The sequence below is a fragment of the Solea senegalensis genome, linkage group LG7, assembly GCF_019176455.1.
Source record: "Solea senegalensis isolate Sse05_10M linkage group LG7, IFAPA_SoseM_1, whole genome shotgun sequence".
NCBI lineage: Eukaryota > Metazoa > Chordata > Actinopteri > Pleuronectiformes > Soleidae > Solea > Solea senegalensis.
In genome coordinates this window covers 4,417,857-4,444,618 of record NC_058027.1, presented here as the reverse complement: position 1 = coordinate 4,444,618, position 26,762 = coordinate 4,417,857, and the positions used below count along the sequence as shown (strand labels likewise).

Here is a 26,762-nt window from a genome sequence, read left to right as displayed (position 1 = left end):
GGACTTATTTACTTATAGAGGCTGAAGATACTTAGGCTAATTTGACTTTCAAGTTTCAAGTAAGAAAACTTAACAAGTGCCATAAATTAGCCTTTCTGGCTAAGTTAAGTTAACACTATATACATGATCATTTTTTCCCTTTAAATAGATTATTTTATAACAAAAATCACTCGTAAACCAAAGTTATCAATCCATGACCAGAAACCATCATTGTCATAAAATGATCTAATATGTCTACATTAGAGCTGCAACTAACGATTATTTTCATAATCGATTCATCTGTCGATTATTTTCTCGATGAATCGTTTGGTCCATAAAATATCAGAAAACCTGAAAAAATGTTGATCGGTGTACGTCAAACCTGGAAATGATGATGTTCTCAAATGTCTTGTTTTGTCCACAAACCAAAACGATTAATAGTCACATTAAAGAAACTTAAACAATTGGAAATGTTGTTTTAATCATGAAAAAAGCTTCAAACCGATCAATGGATTATCAAAATAGTTGTCGACTAATTTAGTAATCGAATAATAATCTGATCAAAACTCTCAACTCATCAACTTTGTTTGTGTATTAATTCAATACGTCGTATCTCTCTCCTCTCGTTGCAGCGGTGTCAAACCTGGATATTGAAAGCAAGCTGTCCATTCACTATCAGGGTTCATGGCACCAACAACACAACGTGTTTCATCCTTGCACTCGGCCGCCGTGTTTGGAGGAGCTGCACAGAAACGCCCAGCTCAGTCTCAGAGCCCTGAACCGAGGTGAGATCCGCCAATCCGCTCCGTGCAGTCCCACCATGCTGGGCTAAAAAAAAGAAAGAGGATAAAGCATGACGCGTTTTTTTTCTGTGCGTTTTACAGACGAACAACAGCACCAGCGCTCCACAAGTCGGGAGAGAAACAGGGTGACCATCTCCATCTCAGTGGCGCCGCCTATGCCGACCTTCCCCTCACCTCACAGCATCCGCCGGCAACAGAGGAGTCGCCTGGCACGAGCGGTAAGGTCGACGCGCCGCGCCAAAAGGAGATGTAGCCACCGATAAATCACATGTGTCACACTGGACGCTGTTCTCTTTAAGTGCCAGGAACTAAGAGGAGTAGTTTGTTTTAAGTGTATCTCACACTTGAAGTCCGGGCTTACATGACTTTCACGACAAGACTGTCAGAATCAGAGTCAGAGGAACTTTAGTTATCCCGCGGGAAATTGTTGGGCCAGAGATTTGTTCCAAATTCCATCAAATCAAAGAAAAGTGAGAAAAACGCAGACAGTGATGCACGATATTGGACTTTTTCAGTTTTCAGGAGTGCTTTAGCCAACAACTAATACATTTACAATACATTATATATATATGTATATATACTGTATATATATATATATATAATGTATATATACATGTATGTATTTATGTGTGTGTATATATATATATATATACAGTATATATATATATACAGTATATATATATATATATACATATAGAAATGTATAGTTAAATTCATAATTAGATTAGATTAGATTAGACAGTCCTTTATTCATCCCACAGTGGGGAAATTCACATTATTACAGCAGCGAAAGACGGTAAAGATAAAGATAATAAATAATGAACATGCATTGCCAAAAAAAAATTACAATATATAAAGATATTAACACACTAAGACTATATAAAATAGTTCAATAATAAAACACACACAAAAATCGAAGGACAAATGTAAAAAAAGACAAGTTTTAAGGGGAAAAACGCTAGAAAGTAGCGAGAGCTGCTGCAACAGGCTGCCAAATATCTGCCAATACTGATATCATGTCAATAATATCGTGCAGAGAATATCAATCAGTTATATTTAAATCTGCTATTTTATCATTTTTGCATGTACTTTTTCTCCTTATTTATGTTTGTACCCGGTAAAGCACTTTTAGTTATATTACTTTCTATGAAAAATGCTATATAAACACAATAATTATAAAAATATACCATGCAAAAGAGCAGTTACTAGATAATAAAAGACATAATGTAGGTTTATTCAAATTCACATGGGGTAGAAATTTAAAAATAAGATGTAATATTGCACATGTCGTAATAATTAAAAGTAGTATTGCACTCATAATAATGAGTATAATATTGCACTTGCTGGAAGGAAATTATACTACTTTAAATATTCTAATATTTTGTATTTTCTGACAACGTTTAGAGTTTTTTCAAGTATGTTTTTTTACGATAAACTGACACAGTATCTCATTCTCATGTTGCCATGCAGCAAGAGAGAGCAGAGAGAGAGCGAGAGTTAGACTATCAACCCAGGAAGGTAAAAGACAAATGTGTCTGTGTGTCTGTTCACATCTAAAATAAACTGTATGCGTGTTACTTCCATCTGTGTGTACAGTTACCATCTGTTGAGATTCCATTTTTTTAAATTTTAATTTATTGTGGTGTGGTTATATTTGGTCCCGTTCGTAAACATTTTTTTTTGTATTTGTATAAGAAATGATGTCTTTATTTAATTTAACCTTGACTTGTGTTTCTGAATGGTCTGAAGGAGAGGACGGTGAGAGAAACAGAGATCCAGACCATGCAGAGAAAAGTAAGAACATCCATTGTTCTCATTTCATAAAAAAAAAAAAAGAAAATGTAAAATGTGTTTTTAAGTGCTCTGAACAATATGTGTTTCCCTGCTGTCACAGGAGAGGCCGGGGAGAGAAGCAGATATGCAGACGATCCAAAGAAAGGTAAGAAATATTCTTATATATGCCAAAAAAACAACAAATAAATACATTACAAAGCCAGTTTAAGAGGCCATTTTAACCTTATCCATCCTTTTTCTTTGGACATTGATTTTTTTGAATACTTGCTTCATGTCGTCTGTTTCTTTTGTTGTATTTTATGTTCATAGTTTGAGTGCTTTTACTCACTTCACCCCATTGAAAGTTGCATCTTCATCCCATGGAATAGAAAGGTATTGGGAATTTGTGTTGTCTTTTGTTTTTGTTTGTTTTTTTTTGTTAACGTTAGAGAGATGGTAAAATAGTGACCCTTTTAGCAAAGGACAGTGTCAGCATGTGGTGTCGCTTTCAGGCTACCTCAACCGGGGAAGACGAAGGTGGTGAGGTCACAGGAGGTCACCGAGCAAAGGCCTCCGCCCCCAATACTTCCTCAACCCTGGAGAAACAGACACACTCGTCCAAGGAAAACCTCCCGCCGTCAGATCCGAAGATAACTGCCGATTCTCACTCCATCTCCTCCTGCATCATCCCCATCAATGTCACAGGTAAGACCCTCGTATTACCTTGTACCCCTTAGGGCACCCCAGGTACTACAGTTTGGGTGTCACAACATCAATGATGTCTTCTTCTCATGCGTCCCAGAGGGCACGGATGCAGGCCGAGCTGCGTTCACAGCATCCTCTGCTTGATAACTTGTTTCATTACTTTAAAATGTCTGGTGGCGTTTGCAGGATGGATATTTTGAACATGAACAGGTTTCATATTTGATTAAAAAGGGGATTAATGTAACTGGGGTCAAGTTTTTAATGTTAATATTTTTGAGAGACCCACATTTTAATGTTCCTTCAAGATCCTTGTGCCAGGACAGATTTAGGAAAGCTCTCATTATCTTGGAATCTTAACAACCGCCCATGATCGGCCTTCAAGCTCTTTTAAATGAGCCTGTTATTGTTTCGTATAACTGTGTTTTCCTTGTTTTGTACGACGGTGTTTTCATCTGTTTTGCCTCGAAGTCGCTCCGTGTCCTTGTTCATGCTCAGCGGAACTGAAAACAAGTTCACTCCAAGAGCACGGACCTCAACCTTATAGCTATTAACATCTTGTATAAGCAATGACAACATTCATCCTGAGATATACACACTGAACCATGTTAAATTTAAATTTAGAATCCTTAATCTGGATCAGATTTGGGAGAAACCTAGTCTGATCCTGCAAACACAAACCAAATTGTGTTCCAATGAGTTTTGATAGAGATCGGATTTCTTTCCCCAAGTGTATCTCTTTATCCCTGTCTAATTATAAGATAGACAGAGATTTCTTTGATATTTGGTATTTAAATTTGATATTTGTTTGTGATGTCATCGGTGGGTAGATTATTTTATTAGAAACATACTTGGATGATCACCCATTTATCATAAAAATTCAGAATGATTAATCAAAAACTGTAAACAGGAAGTTGCTAATAGAAGGACAAACTTGCAGATATCCGTGGTGAAGGTAATTAGGTCTTAAAATAAAGGTTATGAAGTAGAAAAAATATATACACAGAGCTTAAATAAATAAAGCTGTGCAGACATAGTATATGGGCATAAATCACACAACCAGAAATAAAGGTATGTGTTAAGTAGTCTTTGTCTTATGGTCTTTGTGTTGTTATTGCAGGAGTTGGGTTTGACAGGGAAGCAAGTGCTCGTTGCTCACTCGTCCACTCCCAGTCGGTTCTTCAGAGGAGAAGGAAGCTGAGGAGGAGGAAGACCATCACAGGAATCCCCAAAAGAGTACATCACGACTTGGGTATGGGCAAATCCGCTGATTGATAGAAAGTGTGTTTTACTGTATGGGTCTTAATTCTGCATCATTTCCTTCATATTTATCTTCATCCTCTAAAGAGAAGGTTTGCACATGATATCTCAGACACACAACATGCTTTGTCTCTTTGCATTTAGACTCAGATGAATCACCCGTAGCAAGAGAGCGCACAGTGATCGTCCATGCCAACCCGCACCAACTCTCTCTCTGTCAGGAAGATCTTTCAATCAGTGGTCGCCTCCATCACACTCGTGACTCTGGCTGCCAGACAGACGATTTCCTTATAGCATGTACGTTTGTGACAACGAACAAGTATATTTTGTTCTTTATTTGTAGTTTATTTTAGTCTTACGTACTTTTTTCTATAGGAAAAAAAAACAACAGGATTTTTGCTCAATTCCCTTCTTTAAATTAAATGGCAAAATTGTTTGACCCCATTCAGACCTGGTGTTTACAGAAGTCTTGAGTGATCATGTGCAGATATGAACACTCCCAATCCAAATGAATGCATCCTCAGATGTGATCACAAAACCACATTCGGATGTTTTTGGGTTTTTTTTTGCGTGAATGCATTCGATCCCCAGGACAGATGAGAGACTGCTACTGACATCTTCTGAATCACTGCAGATTCACAGTATTTTTGCACTGATCAGCGGTCATACACCAATTTATTCGAAGCCACCTTAAACCTTTATTTCATGTTACAGCAGTGTGAGTAGAGCTTTGATTCACTTCTACCAACTTTACACACAAAAAAAGAGAATTTTGTCCTTGGGAACAAACGTGATACTAGTGTATTTTTAAATGCAGCCTGGAGCAAGCCAGATTCAGTCTCATGTGGTCACATGAGGTGCATTCAGGACACGTTTTAAACGCTACGTTTGAACAGTTGTAGTGTCATCTACAGGTGATCAAATCTCTCGGGGCGGATGTTGAAACCAGGTCTGAACGGGACCTTTCACCTAGCAATTTATTGCTGAAGTGATTTGTAAAAAAAATAAAAATTGCATCTACTCTTCAGATAGCAGCCATTGCTAAGTTAGAATAGGACATCTAATCATCTAAAAGCTATCAATCAAACTAGTGTACTTTCATCCTCAAACAAGTTCCATCAAACTGTAATTCAAATGATTTATTTATTGTAAATTGGAATAGTGAGCATGGATGAGGTCCACCTTTATTAAAACAAAATGCTCCCTCTGTTTCCTTCTCTTTCTTCTGTCTTTTCATCTTCAGGTACAGCTGCTCCCTCCAGAAGGCGCATTCGAGCGCAACGTGGCCATCAGGGAATCCCCGCCTCTCTGTCGCATTCAACAGGCAACATTTCTTCCCTGGGAGACCAGTCAGACTCCACATACACCTCTGCCTCAGCCCACGGTGGACGCCTACGCTCTCGCAGCCTCCCACGAGAAGGTGGACGTCTAATGGACAGCGATGACGACGACGACGATGACGACGATGATGACAATTACGATGACGATGATGAGGACGAGGACATGTCACCTTATGAAGCGGAGGACTTTATTCCACCTGGGCCTAGTCCAAGAATGAAGATGATGATGATGAAGGATGAGGAGGAGAGCACAGACGACCAGGCGCCTCCTGAGCCACTGCAACTTGGAAGCCTAAAAAGGTTGCAGCGATCTGGGGAAAGAGACAGAGGAGTTGGTGGAGGGGGAAGCCCAGAACACAGCTGGAAGGAGAGGGGGCGATCTCGCTTACCCCGCAAAGCTGACATGGGTAGCTGTGAGATCTCATCAAGTTCAGATACTTTCAGCAGTCCTATTCACTCGGTGTCTACAACAGGAGTGCTAGGCAGCCATGTGGACCACAAGGAGGACCACCAATCATCAAGTGGGAACTGGAGTGGTTCCAGCTCCACCTGCCCCTCTCAAACATCCGAAACCATTCCTCCGCCTTCTTCTCCACCACTGACAGGATCGTCCCACTGCGACTCAGAGCTCTCACTCAACACTGTGCCCAATGCCATTGATGAGGGATATTCCTTGGATCCCTCATACCACTCTGACCTCAGACCACAGGGTCAGGGCCACAGGTCAAGCTCATTCACATCCTCAGCCACAGACCAGCTGGATGATGCAGGGGTCAGTACAGCAAGTGAAGGGGAGTGGAATTACCCTCCAGACCAGGACCAGACTGATCCAGACCAAGACCCAGATCAGACCCAAAGCCTGAGTCAGAACCATGGGTTGACCCAGGGGTACCGCTCCAAACAAGGTCTAGAAGACCCAACCTGTTTTAGTGACCACAAATCCAGTAACAGTGAGAAAGTGTTAGGTTCTCATTACACATCTGACACAGAGAGTTTCCACTCGTCGTCTGTGCATTTTGGGGAGTGTAATCAGAGTTACAGAGGATACATGTATAACTATGCACACCCAGGAACAGACTGCAGTCAGTCCAACGGTGGGTCAACAGCTCTATCTCCTGGAGTTTACCGCCACCCCTCAGCTGACTTCAGATCAGGCACTATGACCTTGGGGAGGATCTGTCGTTCAACGAGAAAACCGAAAGTCAAACCCCCGCCGCCCAAACGGACTTCTTCCCTGAAGGAGAACAGTGTTTGTGTTGATGTCGGAACAGACACGCAGGCAGATCAAGATCAACCAAAGACAGTTAGTGAACAAGAGCTTAACTTGTCTTCCACAGATTTGAAGCTAGAACTGGAGCTGGAGATTGGAGGTGTTCCTGAACCGTTAGAGACATCTTGCTTAGTGGCAGAGCCTTTAGGGACGTGGGGAATGGGCCTGAGCGAAACTGTGGACATAGTAGAGCCCATGTCCTTTAGCTCTGCAGATACACACTCATTTAAGGATGAAGGTGCCGTGCAATCTGACTATGCAGACCTGTGGCTTCACAACTCTGAGCCAAAGTCCAACAATGGTGAGTACACCACTATGTCGAACTCAAGCACAGCCACAGGCACGACTGTCATGGACTGTATGAAGTCACCAGACAGCTCTTCCTCCTCCACAGAAACACAAAGCCAGGCCTTTGCCCAGGCCTCGGAGACCAGGGCAGCTAGTCCACCTCTCCCACCTGGAGACTTCAAACTTGGGTCTCCTGAGAAGCTGGCTGGTCTGGCCTCACCATCTAGTGGCTACTCCAGCCAATCAGAGACTCCAACATCAACCTTGCCCTCATCATCAGCTGCATTCTTCCCGGGACCTCTGTCTCCCTCCACTGGCAAAAGAAAGCCCAAAGTACCAGAGAGGAAGTCTTCTCTCTCTTCCCTGCAGCACTTTCCCAGGGATGGAGTTTCCATTTCCTCTAGCTATAAGAGAGACCCGGACTTCCCACCTCCACCCTCTCAACTTGATCTCAATGTTCTTCACGGTGGCTATGTCAGACACACGCTATCCCACCGGACACATCACTACCACACGCTCCACCACACCAAACACAGAGTTTCAAATGTATTTACCACTGGAACAAAATTGTTGCCCCCCGAGACACCAAACACCAACCTGCCACAGAGTTCAAACCCTGCTTCAACAATGAATAGCTCCAATCAATTGGCGATACCTCCATCTGCTCCTCGTTTTGTGCAGCTGCATCCTGTTAGTCAGTCTATGGATTGTTCTGCTACTTCAGACCAAGAAACGGCAAGCGGCACAGAGACCGCTACGAGACCCAAATGTCCACCTAGTGGTTCTACTCTGGCTCCACCACCTATTAAACCAAGACCTCTCCCTCCTCGTAGACCACCTCCCAGACCTCCATGTCATGACCACACCTCCTCCCCGGAACATTCCCACCCACATCCCCCAGGTCGTCACCCCGATGGGCCTCCATCCTATGAAAGTCTGCTGCTCAGACAGGACCGCTATGGACCTGGTACATTCTGGGCTATGACAGCCTTCAGAACCCGAATAGACCCATCCTCAGAACTGTCTGAAGACAGCTCACCTTTGCATCGGCCTGTGCCACGTGCACCGCACCCTTCGCCTGTGGATTTACACACACACATCCACTCACACGCAGAGTTCAGAGGGCTCACACACTCGAGTAATACACATTCTGAATTTAGGGTTTTGGGGGAGCGCTCCTTCTCCCAGGATGATGATGATGACGACGACGAAGAGGAAGAAGAGGAAGAGCAGGTGAAAGAACCGCCAAGGGCTGCATGTTCCAGAGGAGGAATGCGATCGGACCACCCTCCACCTCCAGCATATGAGTTCGCTGGAGGATTCCACTCAGACTCAGGGCCCTGGGCTAGTCCAATCAAAGTGCCTGGCACCACAATGGAGACATCGCATCCTTACCTAATCAGCGATGCAAGGAGAGGAAGACAAGTAGACAAGGAGGAGGAGAATGAAGTGACATCAGGTGCTACCAGAAGTGCCCATCTGCAGCACCCGCAGGAGTGCAAAGATGATTCCACTACTCCTGACACAGAGGATTACTTCAGTAAAGGTAAGCTTTTACACTAAATTCAAAGAAATATGACTTTTTTGTAAAAAAGACCAGCTGGTCTGTGGCTGATTTGAATATGCCTGCATCAGCACACACACACCCAAATACACTCAGCTACCTGCTAAGCTAACAGCTAAGTCTGCAGATTTGTTTCTCTGCCATCTATGGTGTAGAACCAAAAAAAACGCTGCTTTGCTGTCGTGATTGTTCGCTCAGGCAGATGATTTATGGGATCTCAAGTATGGAACTTGACGTGGAGTGAGATGGGGGGGTGCTAATGTGGGGGGGGTTGTGTCCGCTTAGTTGCAGATGCCCCCAGCAGAGCCACATAAATTCAATGGAACAAGCGGGAGAGGAAGTAGGAAAGTAAAACGTGTTTACAACATTTACAGTGTGTTTCCGTGAGAAGTACTCGATGTCCAGCGGGCGGACGTGAGACGCAAAAGCAGTGTAAACGGGCGGAGCTGTGCAAATCAGAGCGCAAACAGTGTTATATTATATAACAGTATTTACCCAGCAACAAGAAATTCTATTTTCTGATTTGCTGATAGGTTGCTTATCCAAGACAGCTGTATGACTGAACTATGCAGAGCAATCTGCCTTCGCATCATCGATTTTATAGAGTACTAATTTATGTGCGGTGACACTTATCAGTGTGAGAAATGTCATGGTATGAGCATGTCTCAGGCCAAGCTGTGTTCACAGCACCCTCTGCTGATTTAAACAGTAATTACTTCAGACAGTCTGATGTGCCTCTAGGCTGAATATTTTGAACTTGAAGGGTTTGAACAGACATCTGAATTTCAGATAAAAAAGTGACAGCCCTACTAACATCACCACTCTTTATTATTTTATATGCCAGTCTTTATTTGTTTGCAAAAAGAAGAGCAACCGGCTGCCAAAAAAATAGGTCATTTTTATCTTAAAGTATTGACTGATATTTCACAGATTGTGCACTAAATGATCAGACAACCAGATGACATGTGATAGGGATATTGTGTGTTACAGATTCTACGCCCAGTGATAACTCACTCTCCCCTCTGACGGACGACTCCAAAGCGGATGATGACATTATCACATCACCCAACAAGACCCGTACAACGGAGGACCTGTTTGCCATGATACACAGGTGTGATAACTTTTTGTCCACAATGTATGCAGTGTAACTATTTCTCAGATGTTAGTGACAATACAGCTATTTCTCTATTAAAGGAATACTTCACGGATTTGCATTTAGCTTTGTATTACTAGAACGGGGTAGTATTTTTGAAAGATTGTGCTTCCCAACCTCAGTTTCCCCTGAGTTGACAAATATCTTCATTCTTTTTTGTTACGTGCCCACCTGTGACACTTGGTCCTGTTAGCGTAACTGTTAGCAAAGATGGCGGACACTGTTTACATTCTGGGAATGAGGTCCCGCCCCCCTACGAGTGGGTCTAAAAAGTGCGGAATTAGCATTGTAGTTTCAAGCCTCGGACCAAAGTGTCACTAGTGAGCATGTAAGAAGATATTTTTCGACTCAGAGGAAACAGGTTGGGAAGCACAATTTTTCAAAAATACTACCCCTATTCTAGTAATACAAAGCTAAATGCAAATCAGTATTCCTTTAAGAGTTATTTTCTGTACTACCTTATGTTCTGCTGTTTAAATTATGATTGTTCCGTTATTTTCTCAATCAGATCCAAAAGAAAGGTCCTTGGCCGTAAAGATTCAGGGGACATGAACGCAAAGTCTCGTCTTTGCCCCGCAGCAACAGTGACCCCTGGAAACGTCGCCACCATCATTATCCCACCGGCTCCTCCTCTTATCGTTCCAGCCAATTTAGCCACTGCTGCTGGGTCACAACGAGCCCCCGTGCCGATCTACCGCAGCGCCAAGAAATCCACCACATCCAATGAGGAGTTTAAACTCCTGTTGCTAAAGAAAGGTAGCCGGTCAGATTCCAGCTACCGCATGTCAGCTACGGAGATTCTAAAGAGCCCTATCACCCCTAAAATCCCTGGGGAGTCCCTTCAAGAGGGGCCCATGAGACTGGAGGAGACACCCTCCACACTCCAAGAACCTACTATTTCCAGTATGGACTCAATCCAGATACCAGGTCTTTTTCCAAGGGCCATCTCTGAGAGTTTCACCCCAAAAACCCTACCGTTGTCAGCTGCATCTCGACAGGGTCGCTCACGGATCCCACCTGTGGCCAACAGCAGTCGCTATAGTACACGCAGCCGCCTCTACACGGCCCCCATGCAAGCCATTTCTGAAGGGGAAACAGAGAATTCCGATGGGAGCCCCCATGACGACAGATCATCCTAAAACAACACAATGACACATCTTTGCTGTGTCCCACGTGTGAAATGGCCCCTCGTACTTTTCTTCTACAGGATAGGGGTTTCATCAAGGCCAATATTGTACTTCAGTGTGAAAAACAGAATTTTTTTTTTTTATATATATATATATCTATTCTATTTAAGGGTGCCAGACAGAGCTTTGTGAGATACTGACTTACTAATGGATGATTATGACGTCTTATACATTAATACTGTATAATCGAAACAATAGCTTCCTCACAGTTTAAAAATTTAAGATCTATTTTGATTGACTTTGCAAAAAAAAGAAAAAAGCTCCCAAATGATTGGTAAATAATGATAAAAAGAAATTTTGTGGAATATGGACAATGTATTTCTACATCTTGTGTTTTGAAAGGTATGTGTGTGTGAGAGAGAGTGAGCGTGAAAGAGAGAGAGAGAGAAACTGCTTTCTTATGAAAATTTAAAAACCCTCTTGAAATTTTAATAGTCTTTGAACTTTTGGTGCCCAAAGCATCTGCCTGAATTCCCAGAGTCCATACTCAATATTCCTGCCAACAGAAAAAGGGTTTGTTTGGGTTTTTTTGACGTGGAAGTTACTAACAACACCGACATATCGATCACATTTCCATCTGCAGACATGGCATAGAGAGAGTATATCATACAGAGCCAATCATATATTTCTTCACATAAATTATATCCAAAAAGATAACATGATGCATGTATTTTTATAAAAACGCGCCTCAGAACATGATGATTAAGTCTCACCATGTTGCATGACCCTATATGGAAACATCCCCAGGATCCTGGTTTTAACATTTTGTGGTTCCTTTGTATAATAAGGTTAATGAATCTTTCACTGTGAAAGGTTTTTGGTGGTGTTTCTTAACCCCCATTTTCAGTGATCAAAAAATTGATTTGTCTTGGACGTGAATTTCAAACTCGATGGAGCAAGGGCTTGTAATTAGATGGAGCCCATTTCTCTAAGATACTGGCTAATTTTGGACAATCGCACAGTGGCCTTTCTCTACCAGAGTATGTTGTAAGCAGGGCATTTATACGTCTCTGCGCATATACAAGGACCCTCGCCATGTTCCACCAGAATTCAATCACATACTTATTTTAAAAAAACAAAGACTGATTTAAGCGTTTCCAGCTGCTGGCCAGTCTCGCTGTGCTCACGGAAAAAAAAAAGAAAAAAGGTGCATTTCAAAGCAGTTTGAGTGGAGAACGGTGAAAATGCTTTAGAAGGTCCTCAATCGGTTTGACTTAGAGGTGAATTATTTGGGAAGCTGTCCAAGAATCAACCTCGCTTTTGCACTCAATTCTTCAAGAGTATTCCTTAAAATATATATATATATATATCTTATAATGAAATTGCATATGTATATTTGTACTGAATATTTAAACAAAAAAAAGAAGGTCATATCTATATAAAAACAAACGAGCAGAATTTTATAGGAAACGAACCTGAGTGTGTGTAGCAAAAGAAGAACAGGTTTTACTAACATCACTTCAAATTTAACAATATACACTGTTCTCCTCTCCTTGTTGCCTCTCCTTCATTTGCACTGACCCAGTAGCATTAGACAGGTGAAAGCTCAACCCAGTGGCAGGTATTTGACTATTTTGTCTTACCCTTGTCTGACTTTATCACAAAAACCCAACACAGTGTACCACCACCACTTTAATTAAATGACACGGGGGGGATCAGAGTATTTAGTCAAAAAAATTCTTATAAATATCACACTGTTACAGAAGTAAAAAATAAAATAAAGAGTGGAAAGTTTGAACTCTCACCTGCCTACCACAGCAAACACAACACATGTACGGTAACACTTTACATGACAGTGACATGATGTAGTAACAGTAGTGTAATACCATCTAGCACGGTAATAACATTTATAAACGTGTGTGGGACATCGTGGAAGATGAATTACCTGGACATTAGTTTGGAAATAACGCGGCATTATTGTAATATTCTCTCGTTTTCACCACACTGTGTATGTGTGTTATTACCGAGCTGGACATTGCATTATAAATACAGATGGTATTACCATAATACTACTGCCCTATTACAACACAATATCACCATACTATTGCTATGTTGTAGCCAAACTGTAATGTAAAGAGTTACCACATACTGTATACATATACTGTACTTCAATAGAAACTATTCACTGTATTCTGTGAATACCTCAGCAAGCATATTACTGTTTTATTGTAAATGATACAGAGAGACAGACTACATAGATAGATAGATAGATAGATAGATAGATAGATAGATAGATAGATAGATAGATAGATAGATAGACAACTGTTCGATACTCAGCGAATCTGAATTGCAGAACTGACACTGTGTAAGATGGAGAGAGTGCAAAGCTGTGAACTGATAAGAATTTCACATCCATCATTATGCCCATGTCGCCGAAACGCACTTGTTCCTCACCATTGTTTCATCTGTTGTGTTGTTTTGTTTTTCTGTTTTTTTTTTCCCTATCGCATGCAATAAGTAAGTAAAGAAAATAAAGTCGAAAAAGAAAAGGATACCACCATATCATTATTTTTTATCTACGGGATGTCTCCATACCGCGAGGAAAAAAAAAGATTTTTGTATTTTCCATCCAACTGTCAAGTTCAATAGTGTGTTCTATAGATGTACAAACTGTCTGGCTAATTCTGTTCTGTATAGTCGTGATCACAAACAGGGGTTTTATCTTGTACTGTATATCTACTCACTGGACAATCATAAATGTAAGAGACTGTAAAGAAAATGATATTGAATCTGTTGGGACGAAGAATCCCAACACTCTTGGTGCTGGGTCCTATTAATGCTGGAGCTGTGGATGTTTGGGAGTGCGAGTGATGTTAAAGTATCTGGACAAGCCGCTTTGGATCAAACATAAGGAAGAGGAAAGGAGTTTCAGAAATTCATTGTATTTACTTTTGACTCATAACTGAATTGTTTGATTCCCACAAAACCTTACAACTAACAACTGAAATAAACATATCTGTAGAGTTGATACAGTATTATATATATTAAAAAATAAAAAATACAACGTGACTGAAATTACATTTAAAAAGTTAAAAACTGAAATACTCAAATATGTATTTGAGAGTTTGTTTTTCCGTACTGTACCTGTGCCAGCATTGATGCTATGAAGGTTCTTCAAGACTGTTTCCTTTAGTCACAAAAGCAGTGGAAAATGAATGACTGACACAGTTTTATCAGATAAACGACGTGTGGTTGAAAATGCAAAACTCGTTTTTTAACACTCAGCTCTTAGTAGCTTGGGAATATTTAAAAAATAAGACTCTATACGCTTGGATAGATAGAAATTCTTTCCCCAAAACTGCTTTCCAATGTCTGCACACAATTTTGCCCAAAAGGGAAAGTGGGAAACCACTTGATATTTTTTCAAAGGTGTACAGTATGGAATAACACTAACAGTCTTAAAAATATGGGCCAGAGAACAGAAGAAAAAAAAAAAATACGGATGATGCAGAAAATGTGTAACTATTTAAAATTAAAAAAGAAGAAGCTCCATGTTAAAAACTAGCTAGGACTTAAAGAGATTTGAATCACTTTTGTATTTTTGTATAAACCTGTAAATAAGTTTTTAAAGAAAAAAAAATCTTGCAAATTCTTTCTTTTGTAAAATAAATCAATAAAAAAATAAAAATAAAAAGTTTTTTTTTTCTTTTTCTCAAAGTTTACATGATGATTTCCAAGCCTTTGTATATTTTGGAGCTGTGCAACACCTTCAGTCTTGTATTTATTTTGGCGGGTTACAACATTGTGAAAATTCCATCATTCTATATCTAATTCATTTTAACGGCTCATCAGGCTGCTTAGTAACTGTGCATAGAAAAAAAGCCAATAAATGTGATTGCATTGAAAAGAAAACCTATTGTCTGACCCTTCATTTCCTCTATCACAACCTAGTGCAATGACACAAACTCTCCACAAGATGGCAGACATGTAACGTCTACTTTCAGTGTCAGCTGTCAACTAAAGTATTTTTTCCTTGAACTGGTTGAACTGAAGCTAGTGAAAGTACATACAAAATCAAACCAATTAAAAAATAATTACTCACCAAACAAAAGTTAAAAAATGTGTTTGTTCATTTACTTCCGCAGTACCTACTTTGCCCACCAGGGGCCCTCAACTCACACTCTAATCATAGGATGAAGCGTGGTGCGGATAACCCGGGGGGGGGGCAGTCATGCGTCACAGTGGATGACTGCTGCCTTGAAAACCCAGCGAAGAAGAAGCTGTTTCCTCGTAAAGAAACCATGGCAGCCACCAAAGCCTCCAAAGAGCAGAAATACGACAGACAGCTCCGGTATGTATGAAATAAAACCTTGGCTTTTTTATAGAACCCTTTTTCCATGTAGTAAAAGTGTATATGCATTTAATTAGAGCAGTCACGGCAGAAATATTGGCCAGACAGGGATGCTATTGTTAGCTAGCGTTAGCGTGCTGTGTTCACAGGTTAATGCAGTGGCTCTGTGTTTATTTATTTATCCTATGAACATATATATATATATATAAATGTTCATAGGACATATATTGTTGTTAGACAACAGTATAACAATGAGACATTAATAAGCTTTTAGACCACTGGCGAAGTGACTGTCAGTTACACATAGTTGTTTTGGATGAATTGTATGATAAAGTGATGTTGTGTTTACAGACTGTGGGGTGACCACGGGCAGGAAACTCTGGAAAATGCTCATGTCTGTCTCATCAACGCCTCAGCAACTGGAACAGAGATCCTGAAGAACCTTGTTCTCCCAGGTGAATAACACGTGACTCCTGTCACATGATTGTGTGTGTGTTGTTGAAAAGGTGTTGATGCTGGTAGAAGCATCTCTCTGATTGAATGAATTGATCTGTTGATCAGGTATTGGAGCATTCACCATAGTTGATGGACACACCGTTTCTGGAGAAGATGTTGGGAATAAGTAAGTCTGCAGTGTTGTTTGTTTTTTTAAAAAGTATAAAAACACAAATAATAGTTTTAGGTAACTCATGGCTCACTTGATGCTGTCTTGCAGCTTTTTCCTCAGCAACAACAGCATTGGAAAGGTATGCATTATGCTATTTTTTTCATCTTACAAGAGCGCACAAATAATATATGTTTTCAAGCTGATTCTTTCAGTGTTGCAACATACACTTGATTATTTCCATCACAAAATCAGTTCAAAAACCACTATTGTGCACATCAAAATGTGTATGCGGTATTATAAAAAGTACTTGAACAGCTTTTACAATTCACAACAGTTAATTAATAATTAATCATAATGGTTTCTGGTTTCCTCCCACAGTCTAAAAACATGCAGATTTGGGGAGTAGGTAAATTGGACACTCTAAATTGCCCATGAGTGTGTGAGTGGATGATTGTTTGTCTCTATGTGGTCCTGTGATGGACTGGCAATCCGTCTCGCAAGTGGCACCACTGATCTCTTCGTGGTCATTTATTAACACATTTTTAGCATTTCACATATAAATGTGGGATTATTTAAACATTTTTATGGGCCCTGATCTTGGTGTTTGTGTTGCAGAACAGAGCACAGGCTGCCACTGAGCTGCTACAAGAACTCAACACTGACGTCAGTGGAAACTTTGTTGAGGAGGTTGGTATTGTTAAAGCTTTGAAGTGTTGTCTCTCATGTTGTCATAGGAGAAATTGTATTTTAGTAAGAAACTAAACACAAGTTTTATTGAAATTCTATGAGTACACTCAGTACTGTTCTATACAAAATATTTAAAAACAATTATCAGGATTTTATTTACATGTGTTTCTTTTTACTCCTGCAGAGTCCAGACCAACTTCTCGACAATGACCCAGAGTTTTTCCACAGGTTTACCGTAGTAATCGGTGTCCATTTACCAGAAAGGTATGAGACATTTGATATTTACTATCACTGTTTATCTATTCAATCTGTGCAGTCCATCCTGGAATATAGTGATGTGTATACACAAGTTAGTGTAATTGTCCAATCTTTAACTTAGAATTGTACATCTTTTGCAGAGGCTTGATTAGATGGTGTTATTTTCTGTCTCGTTAAATCGTCGCATGGTGTTTGAACGTTTGCAGCACATGTTTGAGGCTCGGCTCGGTCCTGTGGAGAGCTTCGGTTCCTTTCCTCGTGTGTAAAACCTACGGCCTCATAGGCTACATGAGACTAGTGATGCGGGAGCATACAGGTCAGTTTCCTTTCGATTTCTCTTAAATTTCAATGAATTTTAAATTACAAAAGTATTTTATCGTGGAATTGAATAAAATCATAGATTCTCATTTTGTCATTTACGTGAGATTATTTGCTTTATGACTTAATAAATTATAATATAGTGGATGTTGAAAACACAATTATGCCAGATTTTTTTGTGCAACCCTATTTCACATCCCTGTATTCATATTTGTTTTGATACATGGTTGGTTATTACTGAACTGTGGCTTCTTATTCTTACATGTCATTTCCAATTCCTTTAGTATAATACTATTGTATTTGTAGATAATCTCACCCCCTCTCCCCTCAGTGATTGAGTCTCACCCAGACAATGCCTTGGAGGACCTGAGGTTAGATCAGCCTTTTAGTGAATTCACCAACCACATTCAGTCCTATGACCTCGACAACATGAACAAGAAGGTTTGTGCTTTTACTTGTGCTCTTTTAGCAATTTAAACGATACCAACTTGACACGACTGTCAATGTTTCATTCCTTGTTTAATGTGTAAAGGATCACAGTCACACGCCGTGGATCATCGTCGTTGCTAAATATCTGGAGAAGTGGCTCAATGAGGTACTACACTTTGACACGTTGTGGTGTTTTGTGGCTGTTGCTGTACTTTAAAGGTCTATTTTCTCTTCACTGCAGCACGACGATCAGCCACCGAAGAATTACAGGGAGAAAGAGGCATTCAGACAGTTTATTCGAGAAGGTATATGTGGGGCTCGGGATTGTATTTGCTCATCCGGTCAATTACTGGACAGTGTGGCTTTGAATTTGTCAGTGTTTTATCCTGATTTTTCTTCTTCTATCTTTTTGTTTTGTTTGGTCAGGGATGCTGAAGAAGGACAATGGTGTCCCAGAAGATGAAGAAAACTTTGAGGAAGCAATCAAGAATGTGAATACTGCTTTAAATCCAACCAAGGTACCACATCTCAGATAATGTCATGGTTTTATCTTGTGTCTCATCATGTAAGAAAAAAAACATAGGAATGACTGTCATATTGTCACCAAACTCCAGTGTGGTGTTGCGTGTTTATGACATTTCAATGTGGAAATAACCGCAGTGAAGACCAAGCAATGATGACGGGAATGTTGTTAATTGCCCTTTTTTAAGCATCTTTTACCTCAAAAATCCTGGGTTTACCAACTCACTTTAGTGTGAAAGCGGCTCTGGATTTACTGTCGGACTCTTTTAGAAGGAGAGAAACATGTCACTGAGCAAATACTCTAGGTCAGTGGCGGCTGTAGAAGTACAATATTATTTGCACCAATGTCAGAAAGTAAGACTTTTGTGTTATATCTCCTGTTTCTGCAGATTCCGAGTGCTCTTGACGATCTCTTCAACAGTGAGCAGTGTAGCAGCATCACTTCACAGGTTAGGATCATTTCATTAAAAGCATCTGCAGGCCCCTGTGGTATTACACATCTTAGGTTTATAAGTCAGTTGCTCCGAGACTTCATGTATACATGGTGCATGGCTTTTTTTTTGCCTCTATCTTTAAATAGGATTCATGCTAATATGTCAGTGGCTCATTGGAGCCAGAAACCTGGCTCAACTGACCAAATATATTCTTCTCACTTAGATTGGTTTTGTGGTTCACTGTGTAACATTTAGGCGGTGTAAAAGATGATTCTCCAAAGTTTCCAAAATTAAAGTATTTATTCCTTAACATTCTGCAAACCAACAATTCAATTTAACCCAACAAACAACTTTCTTTTGCAGTCTAATACGCTAAAACACAATCATTATACATGGGCATGAAACTGCATGTTCCCATCAACCTGAGGTGTATCACCTTGGCATCTTCCAAAAACAACAAACATGGCTCTTACAGGTAGTTTTACTGGTGGAATTGAATGCACTACCCTTAAGTATGTTTGTATAAGTGTTTAATTACTGCAAAATATAAATAGATTGGTTTTATAGCCTTAGGAAGTGTTTTTAATATGAACTTAAGACAAAGACCTTGCTTGATGGAGACTGCCATCTTGCGCCAACACGAGTCTACAATAATCTGATCAGATTGTGTGTTTAACATTTTGAAGTAGGAGCAAACGAGGGAGAGTAGAGCAACATCCTTTCTGGCATGTGGTGGTCATTGTAGTGGTACATATTCTAAACAAATTTATTCCATTCGCCAGTCTTCGTCCTTTTGGGTGATGCTGCGTGCCGTCAAGGAGTTTGTTCACAATGAAGGCAACGGAAGCCTTCCTGTACGAGGAACCATCCCAGACATGTTTGCAGACTCTCAGAAGTTCATCAACCTTCAGAACGTGTAAGTGTGCGGATTGTGTTGTGTGCACGACAGCAAAAAGTACTTTCAAAGGGCTCTCGTCAAATAATTTTATAATCGTTTCGCTGTTTATACTTACTGGCTATCTAATTGACAGAATTTCTTACTCAGTTTTAATGCTTTTTTTTTTTCTTGCATTTTCTGGCCTTCCATGAATTTCCTGGAAAAGTTTTGAAATTAGAAAAACTGTTTTAGAAATGGTTTGGTATTAAGTCAATGATTTGGAAACGTTTTTCATTTGGGATTTTCCCAATCTGATATCCAATATATCTTACGTGAGACGCCAAGCTGCGTGAATGTCACTCAGTTATGTCGCATGTGGTACGCATTACACTTCTGAGGAGTTGGCGAGCTCTAACGGGACGGGAATCTGCAGGACGGCCACGCAAGTGTGTTTTTAATGTGTGGCTTTTGAATGAAAAACAACTGTACATTTTTCCCCACCATTTGAATGTATGGCAGCAGGATACGACGCCACAGAGAGATCATTTTGTTTTTGTCGTTTCTTTCAGTTACAGGGAAAAAGCCATGGAGGATGCAGCAACGGTTTCTAGGCATGTGGAAAGTCTGTTGCAGTCTGTCGGAAAGGTACGTGTTCAAAGCTCTGTTCTTGCTGCGCTCAGCTGTGGTCGTGTGTAGTGATTGCTTTCTTAGTTACTCGACCAATCACAAGTCACTCCATCGTGACATTTCACTCCCTTTGATTTTATTATTATAACAAATTACTCATTAGAAATGTCATAACCCATTTCTTATAAAATTTTAAGAAAGTATTTGGCCTATGAATAGAGGTGTGATTATGACCGGCACTGAAGCCAGCCACCAGAGGGCGATCTAGGTGTTTTGGTTTTGGTTCTGGGCAGCTGTAATGTAATGAGTGTATGGCTTTGATAAAGTGACGTTAAATTACATGTTGCACTCACATTTTGCTACTCGGAAGGTTCATTCAGTTGCGATTGGTCGAGAAAATTACAGGTACATTCAAAAAGAAAGTGAATTTCCATCAGGGCTACTCGGTTTCCTTCAGTGTCAATACATTGTTAAATACATATGTACCTAAGTGTTTTTTATGAAAATAAATCATCACAATAACATGTAGACCTATATTACTAAGTGTACAAATGGGTTTTGAATGCATAGCAGGATTAAAAGAACATGGGTGAAAACTGCCTTCACTTAAATGCATTTGATTTAAAGGAGGTTTCTAGTGTAATTAATTTGACTTTTATTTTCTCATAGTCGCCTGAGAGCATCCCTGAAAAGGACATCAAACTCTTCTGTGAGTAAACAATTTTTGTTTAACCCTTTAACACCTAAGCCTCTGGATTTTTTTTTGCTTATTTTAACCATAAAAGGGCCAGAAAACGTCCTGTGAGCACTTACTCACATCCTGTGTGGTTTGTGAGGACAACTGTTGTTCCCTGACACACTTTGGAAAGGGAGGATTCCTCCTTGTAAATGCTGCCTCCGTTTGCTTCTAATGACCTCACTGGTCACTCTGCATATTGTAACACACACCTGTATTTATTTGTTTTGCCGTGTAGGTAAGAATGCTGCCTTCCTGAGGGTCGTGCGCTGCAGATCTCTGGCTGAAGAATATAGTGTGGATTCTGTAAATAGAGATGAAATTGGTAAGTGGTAAAAGAAAAGAAAAAATACTATTCCTTCCTGATTAAAACCTTCTTTGTATGTATTTGCATGCCTTGTGTTTAAGTTAAACCTTGTAAAGCTGAATGATTTGGTTAATGTCTAGTGTTGTTTCTGAATCAAGCTTCAGTTTCATACTTTAATGTATGAATTGCTGTACGTTTAAATTGGTTTAGATCAGTGATTCTCAAACTTTTTATACCGAGTACCACCTGAGAAAATATTGAGCTCTCAAAGTAAACACCATTATCACCAACGTTAAAAATGCAGGGGTTTTCCTCCAAGTTCCACCAGGGGAAGCTTGTGTACCACAGTTTGAGAACCACGGTTATAGAGCATAGCTTAATCAATCATCAAACTAATAAATTGCAGTCGTTTCCAATTTAATTGCACTAATTGTGTTGTTTTAAATCGTGATTTTGATTTAAAATCAGCCCTAAACTGTGGTGTTGTTTTCTCCTCCGGTCAGCATACTAGCCGCTGCTTAACGATGTGTGCTGTCTTCTCAGCCTCGTGCATGGACAGTCCAGACAGCCACATGGTCTTCTACCTCATGCTCCGCGCCGTTGATCGCTTCTACCTGCAGCACTCGCGCTACCCAGGTACAGCCAAACTTCACGCATGCATGCTTTTCCTGTTCTTAAAGCTGTACTGTGTCACTTCAGCATGAACACTTGTCTGATGCATTCAAAACATTGTCACATGAGTTCGCACAATGCTGATTCACATGACTGTCTCTGTGTTTCTTTGTATAGCAGTGAGGGTTTTTGGTTGTCTGTGGAGACACAATTTGATGCGTTTTTACATCACGCACTGGAGCTTTAATAGATCAGGTTAATGATACCAATGTGTTTCATCAACTGGGGAAGCTCCTGCAGTTTTAATGTCCGGAAGCCTCATAGCTGCAGTTTGATTTTTACTGCTTTTAACATTTATTTCACATTATTATTTATTATGTGTATATATATATATGTATATATATATATGTATATGTATATATATATATATATATATATATATATATATATATATATATATATATATATATATATATATATATGTATATGTATATATATATATATATATATATATATATATATATATATATATATATATATATATATATTAGAGCTGGGCATAGATTAATTTTTTTAATCTAGATTAATCTCACTGCAATCTTGGAGTTAATCTAGATTAATCTAGATTAAATGGCTCATTTGAATTCTTCTTCTGCTAAGTGGCGCTCCTCTGTTTTCATCACACCTAACATTAGGAGTAGGACAGAAAAAGTATATCAGAGTAAGATTGCTAGTAGTAGTAGGCAACTATCAGCAACTAATCAGCAAAACGTTGATAACGTTAGCTAAAGCTATACCGCGTGAAGTTAGTTTCAGGTTGGATATTCATTCAGACAGTTGTCGGACGCGACGGTTGGATATCCAACCTGAAACCATTTTCACCGTGGTAAATTACATAGACCGTTATAAAACAAAAAATGACAATAAATTACATAACGTAACGTTACCTACATCCGCGCTCAGCCAGGTCAGAGCCTTCTGGGCCAGGTATACATCCGCGCTAACATATCAAAGTGAAATTCATAGCTTGCTCACTATGTGGACCCAGGTCCCAGACCCAACTTTGAGAATAGATTAACGGCGATAATTTTCTTATCGCGCGATAAGAGTCTTGCGTTAACGCAGCACGTTAACGCCGTTAACGGCCCAGCACTAATGTATATATATATATATATATATATATATATATATATATATATATATATATATATATATATATATATATATATATATATATACATATGTGTATGTGTATGTATATGTATATATACATATGTGTATGTGTATGTATATGTATATATATGTGTGTGTATATATAGATATATATAGACACATATTGATATATTATTGATTATATAGATTATTCAGAGGGAATTGTGATTGCAATATGATTCACTATGTCAGAAGGAATGAAAATTGTTCTGATTTTCATTCAAAAAAATGTTTTAATGATTACCGTGTGATATTTGTTCACATCTGTGAGAAACAAGGTCTCAGTCTGTAGAATAAGGTGCGTATTGTTCAAGACAATAATTAATCTAAAATAATATTTTGACACATTTTGGCCTGAACAGATATTGCGTATATACTACAGCTTTAATGACTGCCATTCAGAGTCGCTTTCCCCTGTCGATGAGCTCTAATCGGTCTGCTGTGACGTTGAAAGGGGCTGGCAGCTGTATCAGGAGAATCGCTTACATATTATCAGGCGCATGATTCCGCACGTAACACTACATCCCGTCCATTCAGGAGTTTACGACTACCAGGTGGAGGAGGACATCAGCAAACTGAAGCTGTGTGTGAACAGTCTACTGCAGGAGTACAGCCTCAACGTCAACATCAAAGATGACTACATCCATGAGTTGTAAGTCACCGTTTCTGCTCTATTCACCGTGTGTATATGTGTATATATATTTATATGCATGTATATGTATGTGTGTGTGTGTGTGTGTATATATATGTATGTATATATATATATATGTATATGTGTGTATGTATGTATGTGTGTGTGTGTGTGTGTGTGTGTGTGTGTGTATGTATATATATATATATATATATATATATATATATATATATATATGTATATGTGTATGTATATATGTGTATATATATGTATATATATGTGTATATATATATATATATATATATACATATATATACACACACATACGTTAAAAATGTGGAACTTGGAAGTAAGGAGGTTGTCAAATGTTTTGTTGTAATGATTTCTTTGTTATATGGAGCAAAGAAATGAACAAAATATTCACATTTAAGAAGCTAAAAGAAATCTTGTTTTAATAATGAACAAAGCTTCAAACCAATGAATCGATTTCCCACATAGTTGATGATTAATTGATTATTAATCGATTACTAAATTACTTATTTCAGCTCTAGTTATTATTATTATTGTAGTGGCTTAAGTGACGTACGGCGTGTTTCCACTAGCTCGATAAATACGCGACGTCGTCAGACTGCCGTCACAGGAAGAGGCACAAGAATCAAACCGAACAACGCCGAAATGTAGATCAGTTCAAAATACTTAACAATCCTGAATGCGTGCTTTAATCTCCGACATTTAGCAAAGGAATTGTCTAAAATCTCATCATTAAACAGGAGTCTGGTGTATTTAGCAACGGCACTGCTGAAATCACAATTCAAAACACGCCTTTTTGAGAGGCCACACATTCACTGCATGGTCAAGCCTAGTAGGACATACTGCGGCGCATGAGCATGTCCACTCAAAAGACGCCAATCTGCAACCTATGTCGGAAAGCGGTTGCCGTCAAAGCTCGACAACGAATTTGTTTCCCCGTCTGTGAATTAACCACCGCACAGAATATGAAGAATATGAAAAGCTTCGGCAGTCAGCGGTAGACCACGACCGGCCAGCTAAGGTACCAACAAGAAAACACACTCAACAAACTTTGGCAGCAGTTAAATGTGTATCCACATTCTCATGTTAATGCCTTGTAGCTCAAATATGATGAGTATTGTTTACGTTAGGGGGAAGTGTCAGTTTAAAATGCTCTCGTGATAGTTTTTGGTGGTCTTCGATGCTTTTACACATTTTTGAGGATTGCAAAAATATCGGCAAAATCCCGAAAAGTATTGGGATATTGATTTTCATCAATATCGCACACCCCTATATGTACAGTATGTTTTTATTTCTAATTCTTTATTTCCACACTTGCAGCTGTCGAAACGGCGCAGCAGAGCCGCACACAGTTGCAGCGTTCCTGGGAGGTAAACTTTTACCTTTTACTTTCAGACATGAGTTCATCTGTGATTCTGCTTTACCAGCATTTTCTGACCATAAACCGTGTTAAATAATTAAAGCTGTGCCATTAACGTTTGTCCATGTGTTTGTTCAGGGTCAGCAGCTCAGGAGGCGATCAAGATCATCAGCCACCAGTTTGTGCCGTTCTGCAACACCTTCATTTACAACGCCATGTCACAGACCTCTGCCACCTTACACTTGTGATTCACTCGCACTCAGAGGGTTGGTTTTAAAAAAAACAAACAAAACAATCATAATAATTCTTCAAAAGTCATCCTGCAACAAATGGTTTAAATAAATCCAATCAAAACATTGCAATAAGCTGGAATTAAAAATAAATGAAGCTAAACATTTCTCATGGATATTAAGGCTCGTCAGAGTGATTGTTCTGTTTATCATATAAGACATAAAGTAACAGCGTTGCATCCATTCTTTGTAAATTTTTGTGTTTTAAAAGAAAATGTAAGAAAAAAAGCTGGAAATATTAACCAATTCAAAACCTGAGTCATATTTTCATCTGTGAAACTTGCGGTAGCTTCAATGAATTCTATCTTTCACTGTAGCAGCACTTGGTGAACTTATTGTGTCATATCAGATCACTGAGGGTTTTTTTTTGTTTATTTGGGTTAAAAAAAATAATGAACACTATGAGTTTTGACTTGTCTATTGCTATTAAAACAAAACTACTGTTCTCTGATGCATTTACTTCAGCATGTTCGGATGGAATCTTACTAATAAATATCAACGTAAGTAATTGAAGCACAACACAAACAAAAAGGAATTGAAATGTGAACGTGTGCGTGAGTTTTCTTTGGGTTCTCCGGCTAACTCCCACAGTCCAAAAATGTGCAATATGGGGATTAGGTCGCCCTATGTCAGCTGAGATTGGCACAGCCGCGACTCTCCTGTGGAGGATAAAGCAGTAGAAAATGGGTGGATGATCACCTGATTGTATGAATTACTGTTTTTCATCACACCAGATTGAGCCTTTTATATTTTCGTCTCTATGCGACTCGGTTTGGCATCAGACGTTGTTTACATTACTATATTACCTCCTCAATGTGGGCGGGGTCAGGTTTTATACGTGACGTAGACTAGTGACCGGCAAAAACAGTTGTTTTCCGGTGTAACTGAATCATTAGAATCAGTTCATTTAAAATAGTTTGTTCACTGAATCGTGCAGGACTGGAGCACTGACTGCTAAAATACACCAGACTCCTCTGTTAAATATTGTGATTTTAAACATTTCCTTTGCTAAATGTTGGAGATTAGCGCACATTTCCAGGATTTTTAAGTCTCTTTAACTGGTCTACAGTTCGGCATTGTTCGGTTTGATTCTCGTGCCGTACGTCGCGCTCGTGACTCTTCCAGCGACGACACTCTCTGACCAATCACAGTCACATTTTAGCATCGGCTCAGCTCGTTTGGAACCTCGCAAGAGCATGTACCAGGTAGTATCAC

The 26,762-nt window shown here is 39.5% G+C and overlaps 2 protein-coding genes across 3 annotated transcripts in view; both read left to right on the top strand.

Moving 5' to 3' along the window:
* The window catches only part of nhsb (Nance-Horan syndrome b (congenital cataracts and dental anomalies)), a 67,332-nt gene extending 53,801 nt beyond the window's left edge, over positions 1-13,531 (top strand). The window contains exons 2-13 of one of the 2 annotated variants that reach the window (XM_044030224.1): positions 612-764; positions 864-1,000; positions 2,253-2,300; positions 2,532-2,576; positions 2,677-2,721; positions 2,886-2,948; positions 3,068-3,260; positions 4,378-4,509; positions 4,662-4,814; positions 5,761-8,961; positions 9,970-10,090; positions 10,641-13,531. In XM_044030224.1, the coding sequence (XP_043886159.1) occupies positions 612-764; positions 864-1,000; positions 2,253-2,300; positions 2,532-2,576; positions 2,677-2,721; positions 2,886-2,948; positions 3,068-3,260; positions 4,378-4,509; positions 4,662-4,814; positions 5,761-8,961; positions 9,970-10,090; positions 10,641-11,271 (4,922 nt within the window). In that variant the 3' untranslated portion in view covers positions 11,272-13,531. Of the gene's footprint in view, positions 1-611; positions 765-863; positions 1,001-2,252; positions 2,301-2,531; positions 2,577-2,676; positions 2,722-2,885; positions 2,949-3,067; positions 3,261-4,377; positions 4,510-4,661; positions 4,815-5,760; positions 8,962-9,951; positions 10,091-10,640 lie in introns of both variants that reach the window. The other variant, XM_044030223.1, reaches the window with a different exon arrangement.
* A 1,983-nt stretch (positions 13,532-15,514) lies between these two features.
* Positions 15,515-26,088, top strand: nae1 (nedd8 activating enzyme E1 subunit 1). Its single transcript, XM_044031224.1, has 20 exons — positions 15,515-15,610; positions 15,962-16,065; positions 16,172-16,232; positions 16,326-16,356; positions 16,833-16,904; positions 17,089-17,168; positions 17,369-17,478; positions 17,812-17,921; positions 18,013-18,075; positions 18,151-18,214; positions 18,336-18,427; positions 18,821-18,880; positions 19,648-19,781; positions 20,312-20,387; positions 21,039-21,078; positions 21,344-21,430; positions 21,956-22,048; positions 23,774-23,888; positions 25,218-25,267; positions 25,396-26,088. Exons 1-20 carry the CDS (start codon positions 15,561-15,563, stop codon positions 25,503-25,505), a joined length of 1,602 nt encoding a protein of 533 aa, XP_043887159.1. The 5' UTR covers positions 15,515-15,560; the 3' UTR covers positions 25,506-26,088.
* The last annotated feature ends 674 nt before the right edge of the window (positions 26,089-26,762 follow it).